Below are 18,140 nucleotides of genomic sequence, written 5' to 3' on the forward strand. Positions count from 1 at the left end.
CCACAGAGAAGTAAAAATATCAAAAGGAGGTCATAATCAGAATGAGGTCATAATCCTACTTCGGGATTCACAAATGCCTTTGCTTGACTGGCTTTGCAAAGAAGTAATGCAGGGATCAAGGACTAAAATGGTACTAACCACAACAATAGACAGGATACTTTTTTATAAATATACAGAAACAAGATGCACTACCACAAAACTGGATTTTTAATGGTAATGCGCACATATCAACTGTTAACATGTTTTTATCTTAAAATTTCTAGTGAGAATTAGAAATTCAAACATCTATCAGTAGACAGCTAAGAAAGAACTACACAAAACCTCTAAGAATGCTGACTGTACCAACATACCACATGAATCTTAAGCCATGAGATAATCAGATATTCAGTCCCCTTCAAAAATCACAAAACTTAGGAAACTTTACTTCTGCATAAGCATGGGAGACAGCCCTTCTCACGAACACTGCAGTGTAAGTTAGAGGCAAACAAATACAGTATCTATAAAAGAATTTCAAAGCGCATACATGTCAATTACAGGCCATAACATCTGAAAGTCAGAAAAGACCATTTTATAAAACTCCTGCATCAAGTAACTCCAACTTGTAAATGTGAGACGACCATCCAACTCATTAAAAAATGTGGCCACACATATATATATGTTATATACGTGCGTGTGCATGCATGTGTGTGTGTGTATAAGAAATACATATGTATATAAAACAAATATAACAAAAGCCTGGAAAATGTAATGAAAATCTCCCCAAAGAACTCACGAGGTTTTTTTTTTAAGAAAAAAGTTGGCCACTTGATGAAAAATGCTAGACCGTGAAACTTAGAAACTTGCCTTTGCCAGTGGCCTTCTTATGCTAGCAACACAATGGAAGAAACGCTACCAAAAATAATCTGATCAAAATATATTAAAATAGATTTTTAAATGAAAACAGATACAAAAGCATCAAAAGTGTAGTATCTAATTATAGCAGTGAATTAACTTTATACAGTGCCATGCGTTGCATACAGTGCATTCTGGAATGAAATGTCACTGCAATCTGGATGACCTAAGGAGATGTGGGAAGGGAACTTTACAGGGAAAGTACTTGGTGTACTGTTGCAGAAGATGCTATTGGAAAAATGAACAGGCTTTTATATACATAAGCACTTTTCCAGTCCTGAGAAATCATGCAAAAGGCAACTGGAAGAGAGAGAATAAAAAACTTGTATCCAGCAGGATGTGCTAAGGATTCAGATTGGGTGTGGCAATACCTAAAATATCACTACTAATCTAGAAATGAAATGTGTTACTGAAATCTACATTTATCCATGGAATTGATGATAGTAGTGAAATACAGGAGGCGCAGGAGCAACTAGAAATAAGAGTATTCATATTCGAGCGCAAGGTTCTGCACCTGGGTTGGATGCAGAAGCGGCTGGGCGGAGAGTGGATTGAGAGCAAACCCAGAGGAGGACTGGGGGGCGCTGGTGGAGGAGAAGCTCAACATGAGCTGGCAATGGGCACTCGCAGTCCAGAAAACCAACTGTGTCCTGGGCTGCATCAGAAGTGTGACCAGCAGGGTGAGGGAGGGGATTCTGCCCCTGTACTCGTCCCTCGTGAGAGCTCACCTGGAAGTCTGGGTTCAGTTCTGGAGTTCTCAGCACAGGAAGGACATGGATCTGTTGGAGTGAGTCCAGAGGAGGCCACAAAGATGATCCGAGGGCTGGAACACCTCTACTATGAGGACAGGAGAGCCAGGCTTGTTCAGCCTGGAGAAGAGAAGGCTCTGAGGAGACCTTATAGCAGCCTTCCAGAACTTAAACGGGGCTACAGGAAAATTTGCAAAGAGGTCTTTATCACAGGGAGTGCAGGAATAGGATGAAGTGTAACAGTTTTAGGCTGAAAGAGGGAGATTTAGATGAGATATTAGGAAGAAACTTTTTCCTGTGAGGGTGACGAGGCACTAGCATAGGTTGTTCAGAGAAGCTGCGGCTGCCCCATCCCTGGAGGTGTTCAAGGCCAGGCTGAATGGGGCTTTGAGCCCCTGATCCAGTGGAAGGTGTCGCTACCCATGATGGGGGGCTTGGGACTGGATGAGCTTTAAAGTCCCTTCCAACCCAAATCATTCTGTGATTCTGTGATCGATATATAATTCCTTTTGCAAATAACAAAAGGAAAGATGCCTCCCTCCCCAAAACAATAGAAAAACCAAAAAAACTGGGGAACATGACAAGGTCAATGACCCCCAGGCAGGCAAGATGGAACATGTTCCAAAATGGAACTCAAACGCAACTTTGCAATGTATGCATGCTTGTTCCGGGTTTGAACTAAAAGCTGCCATGGGTCCATCAGCCCCTTGCATGCCTGTGCTGGGTAACTGGCATCTTTAGTATCATAGAATCATAGAATAACCAGGTTGGAAGAGACCCACCGGATCATCGAGTCCAACCATTCCTATCAAACACTAACCCATGCCCCTTAGCACCTCGTCCACCCATCCCTTAAACCCCTCCAGGGAAGGGGACTCAACCCCCTCCCTGGGCAGCCTGTTCCAGTGCCCAGGGACCCTTTCTGTGAAGAATTTTTTCCTAATGTCCAGCCTAAATCTCCCCTGGTGGAGCTTGAGGCCATTCCCTCTTGTCCTGTCCCCTGTCACTTGGGGGAAGAGGCCAGCACTCTCCTCTCCACAACCTCCTTTCAGGTAGTTGTAGAGAGCAATGAGGTCTCCCCTCAGCCTCCTCTTCTCCAGGCTAAACACCCCCAGCTCTCTCAGCCATTCCTCATAAGGCCTGTTCTCCAGCCCCTTCACCAGCTAGTAAAGGCAATGTGCGTAGACATACATCCTGGAAAACAATTGCTGGAAAAACAACCGCTGCTGTTTTCATTTAACGGGTTATTAACTCAGAAACCCAGCGGTTTGGAACAGCCCAAACAGAGGTTTTCTGGGCTGCAACCGGGCAACTTTGAGAGCTGCTCCCAAGTACCTGAGGTGCAGCCACAGCACCTTTTACCCTTGGGATAAGCATGCCCTCCGTCCACAACACAGGGCGAGAAAAGCGTGTTGTGACAGCCCTGGCCCTCATAGTGGCTCCCCGGGCCCTCAGGGATCATAGAATTGTTTGGGTTGGAAGGGACCATATAGCCCACCCAGTTCCAACCCCCTGCCATGGGCAGGGACGTGTTCCACTGGATCAGGCTGCTCAAAGCCCCATCCAACCTGGCCTTGAACACCTCCAGGGATGGGATATCCAGCACTTCTTTGGGCAGCCCGTGCCAGTGCCTCACTGCCCTCACAGGAAAACATTTCTTCCCTCATCTAAATCTCCCCTCTTTCAGCTTAGAACAGTTACTGCTTGTCTCATCACTGCACTCCCCGATAAAGAGCCCCTTGCCCTCAGGGGCCCCCTCGCTCCGAGGAACCTCTCCCTTCAGGGACCTCTCGACTCAGTGATTCTTCTCCTCAGGGACCCCTTTGTCCCCAGGGAACCCTGCCCTCAGGGAGCCCCGTGCTCTGAGGGACACATACTCTCAGGGAACCCTGTCCCCTCAGGGACCCCTTTCTTCAGGAACCCTCTTGTCCTCAGAGACCCCCTTTGTCCTCAAGGATCACCTCCCCTCTGGGACCCCTCGAGGACCCTCTTGTCCTCAGGGACACCCAACCCTCAGGGAGCTCCTCGCTCTGAGGAGCCTCTCCTCTCAAGGAACCCTGTTGCCTCAGGGACCCCTTTCCCTCAAGGACCTCCTCCCCTCAAGGACCCCCTAGCTCTCACAGACACCCTCCCCTCAGGAACTCCTCACTTCAGGGAGTCCCTTGCTCCGAGGAACCTCTTCTCTCAAGGAATCCCGTCCCCTCAGGGACCGCCATGTCCTCAAGGGACCGCCTTGTCCTCAAGGAACACCCTCCCCTCAGGAACCTCCTCCCCTCGGGGACCACCTTGTCCTCAAAGGACCCGTTCCCCTCAGGGACCCCTTCTCCCCTCAGGGAGCCCCTCGCTCTGAGGAGCCTCTCCTCTCAAGGAACCCTGTCCCCTCAGGGACCCCCTTCCCTCAAGGACCTCCTCCCCTCAAGGACCCCCTAGCTCTCACAGACACCCTCCCCTCAGGAACTCCTCACTTCAGGGAGCCCCTTGCTCTGAGGAACCTCTTCTCTCAAGGAATCCGGTCCCTGAGGGACGACCTTGTCCTCAAAAGACCCCCTCCCGTCAGAAACCCCTTCTTCCCTCAGAAACCCCTTCTTCCCTCAGAGACCCCTTCTCTCCTCAGAGACCCCTTCTCCCCTCAGGGATCCCTTCTCCCCTCAGGGATCCCTTCCCCCCTCAGGGATCCCTTCCCCTCAGGGACCTTCTCCCCTCAGAGACCCCTTCTCCCCTCAGGGACCCCTTCTCCCCTCAGGGATCCCTTCCCCCCTCAGAGACCCCTTCCCCCCTCAGGGATCCCTTCTCCCCTCAGGGATCCCTTCCCCTCAGGGACCTTCTCCCTTCAGAGACCCCTCCCCTCAGTGACACCCCTTCCTCCAGGGAGCCCCGCCCTTCGCATAGCCCCGCCCCATCAGGGTCCCCCCAGTCCCTCATAGCCCCGCCCCTCGCGCGGCCTCCGTCCCTCTCCCCGCCCCTCCCCGTCTCTCCCCTGCGATTGGCCGCGGCTCCTCCAATCGCTGCGAGCGCTTCTCCCCCCCCCCGCCCCGCCGCCGCTTCCCCTCCCCTCGCCTGTGGCGCCGGGCGGATCCGGGATACCGGGGCGGGGTGTGTGTTCGTGTCCTATTGCGCCTGCGCCGCGGCGGGCGGGCGGGGCGGGAGGAGGAGCGAGGGGCCGGGAGCGGGGCGGGGGCTAAAGTTGCTGCGGGGGCGGGGAGGGGAGGGGGCGAGACGGGAGCTGCGTGCGGAGCAGCGGGAGGTGAGCGGCCGGCGGGCAGCGGCGGGGGGTGGGGGGGTGACACCGGGAACCCCCTCCTCGGGAGCTGGAGGAGGGATGGGATCTTTCTCCTTTGGAAGCTCGGGGAGAGATGGGACCCCCCACAACCCTTCTTCGGAAGCTCGGGAAGGGATGGGATCCCCCCCACTCTTCTTCGGGAGACCGGGAAGGGATGGGATCCCCGTACCCCTTCTTTGGAAGCTCGGGAAGGGATGGGATCCCCCCCTTTCTTTAAGAGACTGGGAAGGGATGGGACCCCCCCCCCCCTCTTTCTTCGGGAGCCCAGGAAGGGATGGGACCCTCCCGCACCCCTTCTTTGGAAGCTCGGGAAGGGATGGGACCCCCCGCACCCCTTTCTTCGGGAGCTCGGGAAGGGATGGGATCCCCCCCTTTCTTTAAGAGACTGGGAAGGGATGGGACACCCCCCCCAATCCCTTCTTCGGGAGCCCAGGAAGGGATGGGACACCCCCCCCTCTTTCTTCGGGAGCCCAGGAAAGGATGGGATACCCCCACCCCTTCTTCGGGAGCTCGGGAAGGGATGGAATTCCCCCCAATCCCTTCTTCGGGAGCCCGGGAAGGGATGGGACACACCCTCCCGCCCCCCGCCCCTTTTTCGGGAGCCCAGGAAGGGATGGGATCCTCCCCATCTCTCTTTGGGAGCCCGGGAAGGGATGGGTCCCCCCTCGGGAACGGGGGTGCCAGGGAGGGGTGGGATGGCGCCTTGTCAGCTTTGCAGAAGCCGGAGTGCGGAGTTAATGTTTAACGTGGGAGTCACATGCCCACCAGCGAGTTCTCCTGGAGTGTTTTTCCAAGACTGCTTGGAACAGGAAATGCCAGTACAGGTAGTCCGGAGCTGCTCGGGCTTTAGTGCAGCTCCAAACGCTGATTATTTGCTGTATTCGTGCAGACGGGGCTGGGGAGGCGTGGGGGCAGATGTACGCAAACTGCCTGCTTAGCCTCTGACTTTATTCCTTTCCTTGATTTTCAATGCAAATACCTGAAAACCAGCTTTTCAGAGGAAATGCGTCTGCCTCTCTCGACGTGGTTTTTTCCCTTCCCAAAATAAGTGTTGGCTTTACATATTTCTAGTTAATGCTTTATTTTGCACACGCAAAAAAAAAAAAAAAAAAAGAAAAAAAGTCCCCTTTTGCCTAACTTTGGAGCTACTAGGATTATTTTAAGGGCAGAAACTTAATCACATGAATAGTGACTGATCGATGATGCAGTGTCCCTGTCCCCCTGAAGGCAGCTACTGACTCTGTTATTAACTGTTCGGTTCTTGGAGAATGAAGGGGTGAATTTTAGGTATGAAAATAGTGAGACTCCGTGTTATAATCTGAATGTAAATTGGTGACATGCAATCCTTCCTTCCCTTAACACATTGTTGCCAAGTAAGATGCATTTGCTTGGTGGTTTTTTTGAACTATCCAATTACTTGTGTAAAAAGTTACTATCCTTGGGATGTTGACAGTGAAAACACCTTAAAGATGCACATGACTTTCCTATCGGAACTTGATAGTGCAGAACCTTTTCCAGTCGTACAGTGTGCAGGATGTACTACTGACAAAATTGTTTGGGTACGAGATCTGTGGGACATCAGGGTCGCGGCATTGGCTCTGTGGCGTGTTCTAGTTACGTTGCTTTCCAAGGTCTTTGTATTAACACTGTCAGTTTTCCTTGGTTAATGCCTCTTGAAGCAGGAAAATGGTGGAGTCACTTGAGGGACATAGTAATGGGAATGAATCCTTTTCAAAGAGTTCTTCATAAACGTCCTCATGTTTTCAGCAGAAACAAGTTGGAGTTGCTTGAGGTCGGGTTAGATGATGATGGGTTGTGGCTGTTACAGAGAGGTGGGCTGAATCAGAATTTTAGATGTGTGGACTGAGTGAAATGTTTCTAGGTAGGTTTGTACAGATTTGTTAGTGGAGAAATAGATAAAGCGTAAAGATTCAGAACATGATTTTTTTTTTGGTCAAGCCTATAAAATATAGGGCTTAAAGTTGATGTGGGCTTAAAGTTGATGTATATATATTACCATTCCTTGTAACGCGGTTATGTAGTTTTCCCTGGTGAGTTAAGACATCGGAGAGCTTTTGGTGAAAGAACAGAACTTAGTATTTTGCATTTCTGTTAATCATCAAACACAGAAAACTGAAAGGCGCGGTTACGGTTTGGACGGGCCGTTAATCTGGAGTAAAAAGTCGAGTGTGAGAATGATTGTTGTAAGTACACCTTCTATCCTTTTGAGGTTTAGGAAAGAGCACTTGGTAGTCTTCGAACAACGTACTTAGGAAGTCTGGGAAACAAAAATCTCTGTTTTGTTTAATAATATGCCTTGCAGTGTTTGTGAGCTGTCAGTGAGGAAAATAAGGAATAGTACCCCTGAGATTTCATCCCATTCAGTTTCATTTCAGACCTTCTTGACAGGTCTTATACTGAATGGACAGTGATCTTTTAAGTCAGTAGGAAGAAATGTTCATATGACAAAACTGAATGGTAACTTATTCCTTTGGGGCATTTGGGTTCCAAACTTTTCACAGCTGATACTTTTTGCTGCCTTCTTTTTCCTGCTGCTTCTGTTGTCCTTCTCCGTCAGAATTTAATAGTTTAAAACACTTTGCAGCAACCACTGTAAACACTGGCCTGTGTCATGGCTTCGGAATCCGTACTTTTTAAGATCTTTACTCAGAGTTCCTATTGTTGCTATTTCTGAAGTTGGTTCCTAGTTGTACTATCCCAGAGATGCTGAGCTGTGAACCTGTTATTTTGTTTCTGCTGCAAACAGGAAAGTTTTGATTGGAACAGCTTAAAAAAAAATATTGTATTCTCTCTGTTACAAAGGCCATCTGGGATCACATCTACACTTTTCAGTTCTCCCATCTTGATACAAAGAAGCCTGATGTGGAGGAGCAGTGGCTTGGTATACGAAAAATAGCTAAATGGTTAAGGGCTGGAGAAGAGACAATAGAGGTCTTTAAAATAGAAAAAGATGGGGTTTAAAGTATTCAGAGACTGGTTGGAAGAATTTCTGGAAGACATAACTATCAAACACTGCTTTTATCTCTTGGAGACTTCTCGAGCCAGTGACTGAAGGCAGAAAGAATGTGTCAGACCAATACCACTGGCTGGTATGCTTGCAGATGGCACACAGAATTAAGGCTGGAAATATGGTATTGGGTATTTTCAGTGTTGTTCTTGTTTCCTGTTTTGTCTGTTGTAACTGCTATTAATGAAGTTTTTTTTTTTCTCTCTGATGTATGAGGTAGCGAGAATTTTTACTCTTGTACTTTGACAGCTTTTGAAATGGATAGTATTGTTTTCAAACACAAAGACAGGTGACTACTAAAAGCATTATGGCAAATGAGATCTGTTGACATAGAGTTCAGTACAATGGTAAAGGTGTAAGGGGGACAGGATTTATGCGGGGACCAAAAAAATTATGAGTCAGTCCCACTGAGATGGATGTAAGCGTTTTTTCATGTAAAATTTCAGTCTTTTTTGGTATTTTTAAAGCAACTTCTTTTTTTTTCCCCCTAAATATGGTGAAGAATCGTTGCATCCTCTAATATTGTCACTGTACAAGTCAGGTTATTGTTCTTTTGACAAAAATTGTCAACTTTACATGACAAGGTTTTGAACTGTGGGAAACACTCAAATTATTGCAGCTGCAAGTTGTTGAATTTTCCATGGTTTTAATTCTAGTGAGGAGCAGAAAGTAACCACAGTCCTAATAATGTTGATGCACTGCAGAAAACTCTAGTGGTTTCACATAAGTTTATTCCATTGCAATACATTTAATCACGCCTCCTTCCAAATTTTGATGTCTCGTATCTAGAGTCCTAAGTTGAAAGATTAATCAGTTTAGAAATGGATTTACCGGAGTTGTCAGATCATGGGTTCGGTTGCCAGGCTCGGCACAGAGGTGTGAACTGCCAGCAGAAGCAAAAAGCTGTGCTGTTTAAAAGTAACTTCAGCATTCAGCATGAGAAGGGTTTGCCATTAGTCATTTATGCAACACAGGGAACAGTTGCAAAATGAAGCTGAGAAGATGTAAATAACAATTCTTCAGCCAATTTTCAGAGACACGCACAGTCAACAACGTTCGACCCCACTGGCAAGTTTCCACCCGGATTGACAGGAGGGATAGAGGTCTTAAGGATGAGTATGTACTAACAAACTGCATGAAAACAAGCGGCTGGCTGGAAGAGAGAGACCTTGTAAGATGAAAGGAGCATAGTTGGCTAATGCTCCAACTAGGAGAAAACTGTATAAGAACTCAGCTGTGAGACAAGAAACTATCAGGAGCCAGGCATTGATAGTTCCAGTGTTCACAGGACCAACTGTTTGTCTCATCAGTTTTATCTAAATGGGTATCACACGTGGCTAAACCCAAGTGTGCTTGTAGAAAGTAGTTTGCTTAGGTAAAATAGTGACTGCACTGATTTCTAAGCTTGTTTACTGACGTTACTTCTTAGACAGAAGAGTCTGCACCTCCTGCAGTTATTTACCTGCTAGGGTGTACTCGTGAAACGGGTGATAATGTATGTTTTTGCTGATTAGTGTGTTTGCTCTGGAAACGGTAAAGGAATGACAGAAATCTGTGACAGGCGTGTATTTTGTCTTTCAAGTTTGACAGCCACGGGTAGCCAGGTTCTTGGTGAGATCACTGATGACTGGAGAACAGTGACTGAAATTGCGCAGGACTGAAGAAATTAGGCCGAAAAATAGATGTCGGTTTGAGAGTTCATAGCTCTTGTTTAATGTCTTTGGTTGGGAACAGTTATCCAGAATTGATCCCTTTAGTCTGAAGGGTAGGAATATTTCCTTAGCGCTCAACCGCTCAAAATCTTACGTAGCATGTCAGTAACAGTATGTGAAATAACTTTTACTGAAGGATTGCACCTGTTGATGGCTCTGTGGTTTGGAAACTTCTGATCTATCCTCAGTCACCCACACCTTTGTCAAGCCAAGAACTTATAAAGAACTGGTAAACCTCAGTGGCTAATAAATGCTACAGTGCTCTTAGCAACATGGGCTCACTGCAGGCTGGTAAGAACAGTCTTTAGTTCCTAATTACAGCCCCATGGAGTATTGAATTCAGGTTAAGGGAGTCAGTGATCTGAGTCCCAGTCATCTAGAAGTTTAGCCAAATGTTATGGGAGATGCCAAGGCTGATCAGCAGCATCACCGATATGAAACAATCTGCCATGAGGGCAGGCTTGTAAGCAGAGGAATAATACTCTTGGAAGGTGGTCCAAATCCAGAAAAATTTGCTATGACTAAAGGGCATACATCCTTGCCAGCATCTTTCACAATAGCTTGCTTTGATCTTGGCCTTTTCCTTAGTTGTTTTTTGTGGGTTTTTTGTTGTTGGTTTTTTTTTTTAAATGACCCTAAACTTGGAGATATTTGTACAGTGCAAATTTCAAAACAAGATGCTACTCTAAACTTTCATTCCTTAGGGAGAGGCTGTGATGACAAATACGTGACAGAAGTTAATCTTGTTGCATGTGGCACTGTTGAAAGGCTCATGTACAGCACCCTTTTTACTAGTAAAGAAGAAACTATGCACCACAGTATTTGATACAAGGTATTAGTAGAGAAAGAAAGGGTGGTGGAACTTCCTACTTCAGGCTAGGACTTACTTGTCACACAGGCTAGGGAACTCTGTGTACAGATAGGATTGTTATTCCTCTCTTGTGAGGCTTTATCTGGAGTAATGTGTCCAGTTTTAGAATCCTCGACATAAGAAGGATATAGAGCTGTTGGAATGGGTCCAGAGGAGGCTACAAAGATGATCAGAGGGCTGGAGCACCTCCCATACGAGGACAGGCTGAGAGAGTTGGGCTTGTTCAGCCTGAAGAAGAGAAGGCTACAAGGAGACTTTATAGCGACCTTCCAGTACCTGAAGGGGCTGCAGGAAAGCTGGAGAGGGACTGTTTACAAAGGCTTGTGGTGATAGGATGAGGGGCAATGGGTATAAACTGTAGAGGGGCAGATTTAGACTAGACATAAGGAAAAATTCTTTACGATGAGGGTGGAGAGGCCCTGGCCCAGGGAAGCTGTGGCTGCCCCATCCCTGGAGGTGTTCAGGGCCAGGTTGGATGAGGCTTTGAGCAGCCTGATCCAGGGGAAGGTGTCCCTGCCCATCGCAGGGGGGTTGGAACTGAATAATCTTTATGGTCCCTTCTAACCCAACCTGTTCTGTGATTCTGTGATTCTATTTCACAGCTGCTGTCCACTCCTTTGGTTGACTGTGACTGTTTTGGGTCAGAAAGAGTAGTGGATAAAGCAAAAGGACTAGAACTGTAAAGTTCTAATTGAGTAGAAGTGCAGGGAGATCTTTTAAATGGAACACCTTTCTGATACACCCTTCTTGGTTTTTCTTAAGTATTTGATATGTTTTAATTGCTAGAGGGGGTATGTTTAATTTGATGTGTACAGTTTAAAGATAGGCTAATTTGAGAAGGTTGCATGAAAATAATTATTAAGTAGTCACTTCTAATGTTTCTAGTATTGTATTTAAGTTTTCAGTAAAAAGTGTCCTAATATTGGATAGTTAAGAAGCCATGAGAGTGTCACAGTGCTTTGGAGAATGAATATCAGGCCCATGTGGGAAAACTGTACTTTGAATGTATTCTGCAATTTCTTGAATAAGATGGTGTGCACTTACCTGTGATAGTTGAAATTGTTTGTATTCGCATCTTTGTGGTCGTGAAATTAAGCAGTAAGCAACTTAATGTAATGTGACGCTAACATAGAGCTAATCCAGAACCTTTCTTTATTAAATTCTCGCAGTGGGTCATTATAACTTTTCTGAAACCCAGCCCAGCAGCTAAATGCTTAGTGCATGTGACGTTTGTTCAAGGCATCTCTGAAATGCAGGGCAAAGTGGCTTACTACAAGTTCTTAGTGAATGAATGCTCTTAGTCTTACATTGTTCTGGGAGAACTCTTATTTCCCAAACAGAATATGTATTTCATAGCAGTTAAAACACGGGTAAATTCAGATGTTCTTCCCCCCTCTCTTGTTCTGGTTTGGGGTTAAGTAGAATCAGTTTTCTAACTTCAGCCAAGTCTCATCTAAGTAACTTTATTTTGAGAACTGCAGGTAATGAAGTTATGAGACTTGGTTGAAGTTAAAAAAATGATCCTAATGTAGCTCAAACCATAGAATCATAGAATAGTTAGAGTTGGAAGGGACCTTAAAGATCTTCCAGTTCCAACCCCCCTGCCATGGGCAGGGACACCTCCCACTGGATCAGGCTGCTCAGAGCCCCATCCAAGCTGGCCTTGGACACTTCCAGGGATGGGGCAACCACAGCTTCCCTGGGCAACCCGGGCCAGTGTCTCACCACTCTCATGGTGAAGAAATTCTTCCTAATGTCTAGTCTAAATCTGCCCCTCTACAGTTTATACCCATTGCCCCCAGTCCTATCACTGTGAGTCTTTGTGAACAGTCCCTCTCCAGCTTTCTTGTAGCCTCTTCAGGCACTGGAAGGTTGCTATAAGGTCTCCTTGTAGCCTTCTTTTCTCCAGGCTGAACAAGCCCAACTCTCTCAGCCTGTCCTCGTATGGGAGGTGCTCCAGCTCTCTGATCATCCTTGTAGCCTCCTCTGGACCTGCTCCAACAGCTCCATATCTTTCTTACACTGAGGATTCCAGAACTGGACACAGTACTCGTGATGAGGGCTCACAAGAGAGGAATAGAGGGGCAGAATCACTTCCCTCAACCTGCTGGCCACGCTTCTTTTGATGCAAGGAGGATTCAACTCTTCTCTTTTCTCTTTTTTTTCTTTTTTTTTTTTTTTTGTCTGGAGGTGAATCCTGCCATTCTTGTGTTTCTTTAAATAATCAACCATAGCCCAACCTTAAAGTTGAATATATGAGCTGTTTCCAAATGAAATCTAGATACCAGAAACAGGTCTTCCCTGTAACATCTGTATTTTATCATTGACATACAGTTTACGTTGCTTTCCCTCTCTCTCCTTCCCTTATTTTGGCTGCTATATTTCAGCTTTTACATTGAGGTGCAGACAGTGGGGGGCAGGCAGAATCACCGCTGTGGTGGGGGTACCACTGTATGGGCAGTTTGGGAGATGAAATGTTGGGTATTCAGTAGGGAATTTATTTTAGGGTGAGAGACCTGGTGTCATGCGCAGCGTTTCTGGGTCAGAACAGCATTGATCCCGTTGCTGCTCTCTGCTCACAGGTAGGAACGCAGTGAGGGACATCTCAAGCATGTGTTGGAGTGCAAATAGGCTTTATACCTTTGTGGCTACCACAGGCCATCTGTGCTGTTCCCAATCCAGTCTCTTTCCTGGTTTATTTTCCCTTTCAGTTTACCCTATTTGGTATTGCTGATTACCAAAAATTGTTCATCATGACTTCAGTTTTGTCTTCTGGGACAGCAGCAGGAGGGTGGAGAAAACCATATGTAATCCTGAATATAGGAAATTATATAAAGTGAAATTAAAAGCTCTGTATTGCCAGGAAAATGTGTGCTCGGGGAGCTTCCCTGCTATGTCAAGGAGCCAAGGAGCGAGCTCTTTTTGTGACAAAAATGTATTAGGTCAGTTTTGCAGTATGGATATAGAAATACTAAATCAGAAATCAGTAGGAAGTGTTTTATGGTTGAAATAGTTGAATGTAAGATACTTGTGGGGGTTTTTAATTTATTTTTTAAATCACAGTTGTAACATTTTTAGGAATTAAAAGTTATGGTTCCCTGTGATAGCAGGAGTCTTTGGGCCAAATGACGCTTCATCTTACCAAGTGCTTTTGATGTGTGATACTGTCTTTTTGAAGACACGTATGTGTATCCGTCTATGTGTATGTTTTTAAAGAGCTCTACACCTTATATTTTTTCCTTGACTTCTCTTTATTCCTCTTTACTGTAGTGATTCATAACTTTCTGTTTGTGTACTGTACTGGAGCTTTCTAGTGAAAACACGTGTTAAAATTGTTTTCCTTCCTTTTACTGGCTTGGTACAGATTATATTATAACTTCTTCGTGCCTGACTTCAGAGAAATCTTCAATCTTTGTGCTAATCTTTGTGTCACTGGCTTTCATGTGGAAAAAACCAAAACCCTGAAGTTAACTCCTTTTAATTTATGGTTCTAATAAGATCTTAAACTGATAGGCATTTCCAGTTAATCGCTACATTCCCCATCCCTTTCCCCCCTTCTGGGTTTATTGAAGCAAACAAAGAAAACAATTATTACTGGGTTTTCTGTCAAGGTCAGTTTCTAGTCAACTCTCAGACTTCTTGCTCAGTGCTGTCACAAATCACCCTCACTATTTCCAGTATTATTGAATCTATTAAATCAAATTACTTACGGGTGAAAAACGGTAACATCACTAAGCAAACAAAAACAATCTGATTATGCATGGGCCAAAAGGGACTTTTGGTTAGGTTCCAGTTATTGGTTTTTTGGTTTTTTTTGTTTTGGGGTTTTGTTTTTTTTTTCATAATTCAAGCAAGTGTTTAGATTAAGAGGTTGTTTTGGCCATGATCTGTTTTCTGATTTAGATGATCTTTAACGTTTTGGAAAATTCTGTACTTACATATTCTGGGTTTTTTTTGTATTTCAGATTCACTGGAAAGAGAATGAAATAAACATGGGATCTCCTAAGCCGGAATATATTTCATGGGTCACAGTTAAAAGTAAAAAGAAGATGGAACAAAATGAGAGAACGAGAGTGTAACGCCTGTCAAAGAGCTTCCCATTTTTTGTGATATATATAAACTTGCAATAGAATACACCTAATGATTTATAGTAATACTTCATTGATATCCCTGGAAGGAGAAGTCAGCTACTGTGCAGCTGGCTTAATAAGAACTGCTGTTCTAATCACTTCCAACTGGGCACCTTTTTGTTAAATCTGAGAGTGAAAAACTTCGTATTGTAACAGAGAGAGTGATCCTGTTAGGTGGCTGGCAGCTGTTCATGGGAAATGGACTTAAACCTGTGAATGGTTTGTGTTGCATGGAGTTGAATGGAATGCCGAGACTTTAGAGCAATTCTCTTAGGACCTTCTTCGCCTTGCACCCATCATATCCTTAAATATTTAAGCATAAATACTGCAGTTATAAAGACTAAAAAATAATGGCATGGGTGAAATTCTTAAGAAAACCTGGGGGTAACCTTGGAAAAGTTTATCAGCCTGGAAGTATACTCTCCCTGGCTCCTACCAAAGGCTTATTAAATGAACCGGGACAAAACAGCTGCTTTCTTAATAGTGCTGTTCAGGTAAGAAAAAACTTGGTTTGTTAAAGAGCGTGGTTTTGTAGCAGCTTAGATGGTCATAGTAGTGAAAGTGTTCTCTTGGCACTGCTATGTATACCATTTGTATTGCAGTATGTGTTTTCTACGTAAAAATACAGCACACTACTTAATGGTGTTAAATTCAGTTCTCAGTTGAACTTCTTGATGATTCCAAGTACGACAGAGTAGCCTATCTATAGTAGGGAAAAAAGGCAGCTCTGTGGAAACAATTCTATTTAGCATTTCACTTCAAGAAATCGATTGAAAGCATGAAATATTTCATCTTGTAAAACATGACAGTATCTTATTTTGTTTGCATGCGTTAAAAGTATCAGAGAAGTTTTCTTTTTGTATTTGAAGACTTATTACAGAATCACAGAATCACAGAATAACCAGGTTGGAAGAGACCCACCGGATCACCGAGTCCAACCGTTCCTACCAAACACTAAACCATATCCCTCAGCACCTCGTCCACCCGTGCCTTAAACATATTATTACTCATAACTTGAAAGTTTGCTGCTTGAATTTTAAAACTAATGTTTGTTTAGTGGTTTTATTAGTTGGCAAAAATCTACAAGACACTTTTTAATACGGGGCAACCAGTAATACTATAATACTTGTATTGAGTAGGATGCTGTTTTTATTTCAGTAATTTTTTCTGAGAATTATCACGCGAGTCTGTGGTACTGGTGTGCATCAGAAGATGCACATAGAGCTGGATTGTGGAATTAGAGCAGAAAATACACTTGATGCCAAAGAAACATGACTTAGAATTTTTTTTCATTAGATGCATATGTTATCAACCAACTTCTTGCATGTGTTTAACTACATACTATTCTGTTTTTACATGAGCTGTAATTGAAAAAATGTTGGTTGCTTAGATCTCTCAGGTACAGTTTAGTGGTACAGTGACAGGAGCATGAAAAAGATTGAGCTTTTACAAGCCTGCTTATGGCAGGAAATATGGGGATCTGCTTAATTCTGTGACAGTGCAGTGCTGGCCTTTCCGCATTGTCTGTAATTCAGAATACCAGGCACAGTTTAGTTTAATAGTCTTTTTAAATCTAGAAATAAACAGCAGCAGCAAATTTTTAGGCTGTGCAAATAAAAGGCAGGGTGATATATTTTTTTGTATTACTTAGATTTCAGACGTTATTATTTTCAAGTTGTACAGAATTATTTGCCAAACTGGCAGAGTAGGAGGCTAAATAGATGCATAGACTTCCTAAAAAACTAAGTCTTTAAAAATGGTGTGGATTTAAACATAAGAGATAAGAAAAATATCTATGTGATATCTATGTGTTTAGTGACTAGATATGCTTAAAATGTAAATGTACATAGATTTAGCAGAATGAGTTTGCTGGTTTACATTCAATGGGAACAGCATGACCTATATTCTCGTGCAGTTTTGCTGTTTTCCCTTAGGGTGCCCTAAAATTAAACCCCAAGTCATTTTTAGTTATAGTTTCAGACAATCCCACTACTTCACAACCCACCGCTGTTTATCAAATGGCAGCTGACAATTGGTGACTGCCCTTTCACGAGGAGAAATATGTTCCTTTCCTTTCACCTCTGTTCAACCTTCAGAACTGAGGTTTGCACATTCATTTTCAAACGCATCCTAATTAATTTTAGCTTTTATATTTACAGACAGATGGGTTTTTTTTCTGGATTTCTAGCTGTTGTGTTACTGTGCCTTTTAAACTCATTTGGGGGGTGATTTATTTTTTTTAATGGGCAGCTTTCTGAACTACTGCACTGCTTGTGTGCCTAAGACATTGGATACTAACAGCAGTGTAGTGCAGCCAGGTGCATATTACCTTTCTGTAGAGTAGTTACACAAATGAAAGGCAGAAATGTACCTGATTAAGCACTAGGTTTGTTTTGATCTGTGAAAAAATAGATGTATCTTGGCAATCATTTAAGGTAAGAGACCATAAGAATTGTAGCATTGACTTGACCTGAAACGATGCTCGTGTTTAGCATTGACCTAACCTGGAATGGTGCTTGCGTTTTACCTAGCAATCCAGTTTGTGTTTCCATCTTTGTTTTTTTTTAATTTGAAAGTAAGCAGGGGGTGCAGGGAGAGAGAAAGAGAAATGAAGTAAACTCTGTAGCCACCTTCCTCTTATGGAAAACCATAAGACGACCTTTATAACCTCTGTACGCACTTTAGCTTGCTGCTTGTTTACTTAAGAGTACTTCAGCTCTTTTTCCACACCAAGTACACTGTTTGCCATTGTTTCAAAGTGTTTAAAAAGGAGATCTAAATGTTGAGTGGTGAGTGTGAAACTTCCACCTCCACGATTTACCAAATTAGTGAAAAAGGACTGCAATTCTTGTAGCAGTGTTGGTGCTCAAGTTGTACATGTTATGTGGAATTATATATATATGTGTTGCTGTGTTAAACATAGCACCTTCATAACTCATTCCTTATTTTCTGTGAAACTTCTTTTTTATAGGTGTTATGGCAACTTGACATTTTTCGACGAAGTTTAAGAGGCTTAACTGGACACGTGTGTCAGGGAGATGCGTGCATATTTTGTGCTTTAAAGGTAAATAATGTTTGGAAGAATCATTTTTCAAAATGAGGGAGAAATAACTGACTCTTACTAATTATATCCGTATCATACGTATGTCTGGGTAACTCCAAGTCATCCATGTGTGAAGAAATTATTTAGATTTAAGGACATTTGTAAAATGTTTGTAATAGAAATATTTTCTTGCATTTAAAGAAGAAATTTAACTATACAAACTTTACCATCTGCTTAAACATAAAACTTTTGTCTATTAAAAGACAATATATCTTACTTCAAAATTTCTAGCTGGCCTCTCAGAGATATTTTTTCTTCTACTTGCATGCGTTTGCTTTTGTTTTTTCCATGTAGTGGTTGACTACAGTTCTTTTACAATAACCGTATTGCTGTAGAATAAGGCCTCAAGATTCTTTTTTAGCTCAGTTGTTGATGG

The 18,140-nt window shown here is 43.8% G+C and overlaps 1 protein-coding gene across 2 annotated transcripts in view; it reads left to right on the forward strand.

Moving 5' to 3' along the window:
- Positions 1 to 4,866: 4,866 nt before the first annotated feature.
- The window catches only part of USP53 (ubiquitin specific peptidase 53), a 38,765-nt gene continuing 25,491 nt past the window's right edge, over positions 4,867 to 18,140 (forward strand). The window contains exons 1-3 of one of the 2 annotated variants that reach the window (XM_069855160.1): positions 4,867 to 4,884; positions 14,497 to 15,155; positions 17,633 to 17,725. In XM_069855160.1, coding sequence (XP_069711261.1) covers positions 15,012 to 15,155; positions 17,633 to 17,725 — 237 coding nt within the window. In that variant the 5' untranslated portion in view covers positions 4,867 to 4,884; positions 14,497 to 15,011. Of the gene's footprint in view, positions 4,885 to 5,725; positions 5,745 to 14,496; positions 15,156 to 17,632; positions 17,726 to 18,140 lie in introns of those variants that run through there. The other variant, XM_069855159.1, reaches the window with a different exon arrangement.

The sequence above is a fragment of the Phaenicophaeus curvirostris genome, chromosome 4, assembly GCF_032191515.1.
Source record: "Phaenicophaeus curvirostris isolate KB17595 chromosome 4, BPBGC_Pcur_1.0, whole genome shotgun sequence".
In the NCBI taxonomy this organism is placed as follows: Eukaryota; Metazoa; Chordata; class Aves; order Cuculiformes; family Cuculidae; genus Phaenicophaeus; species Phaenicophaeus curvirostris.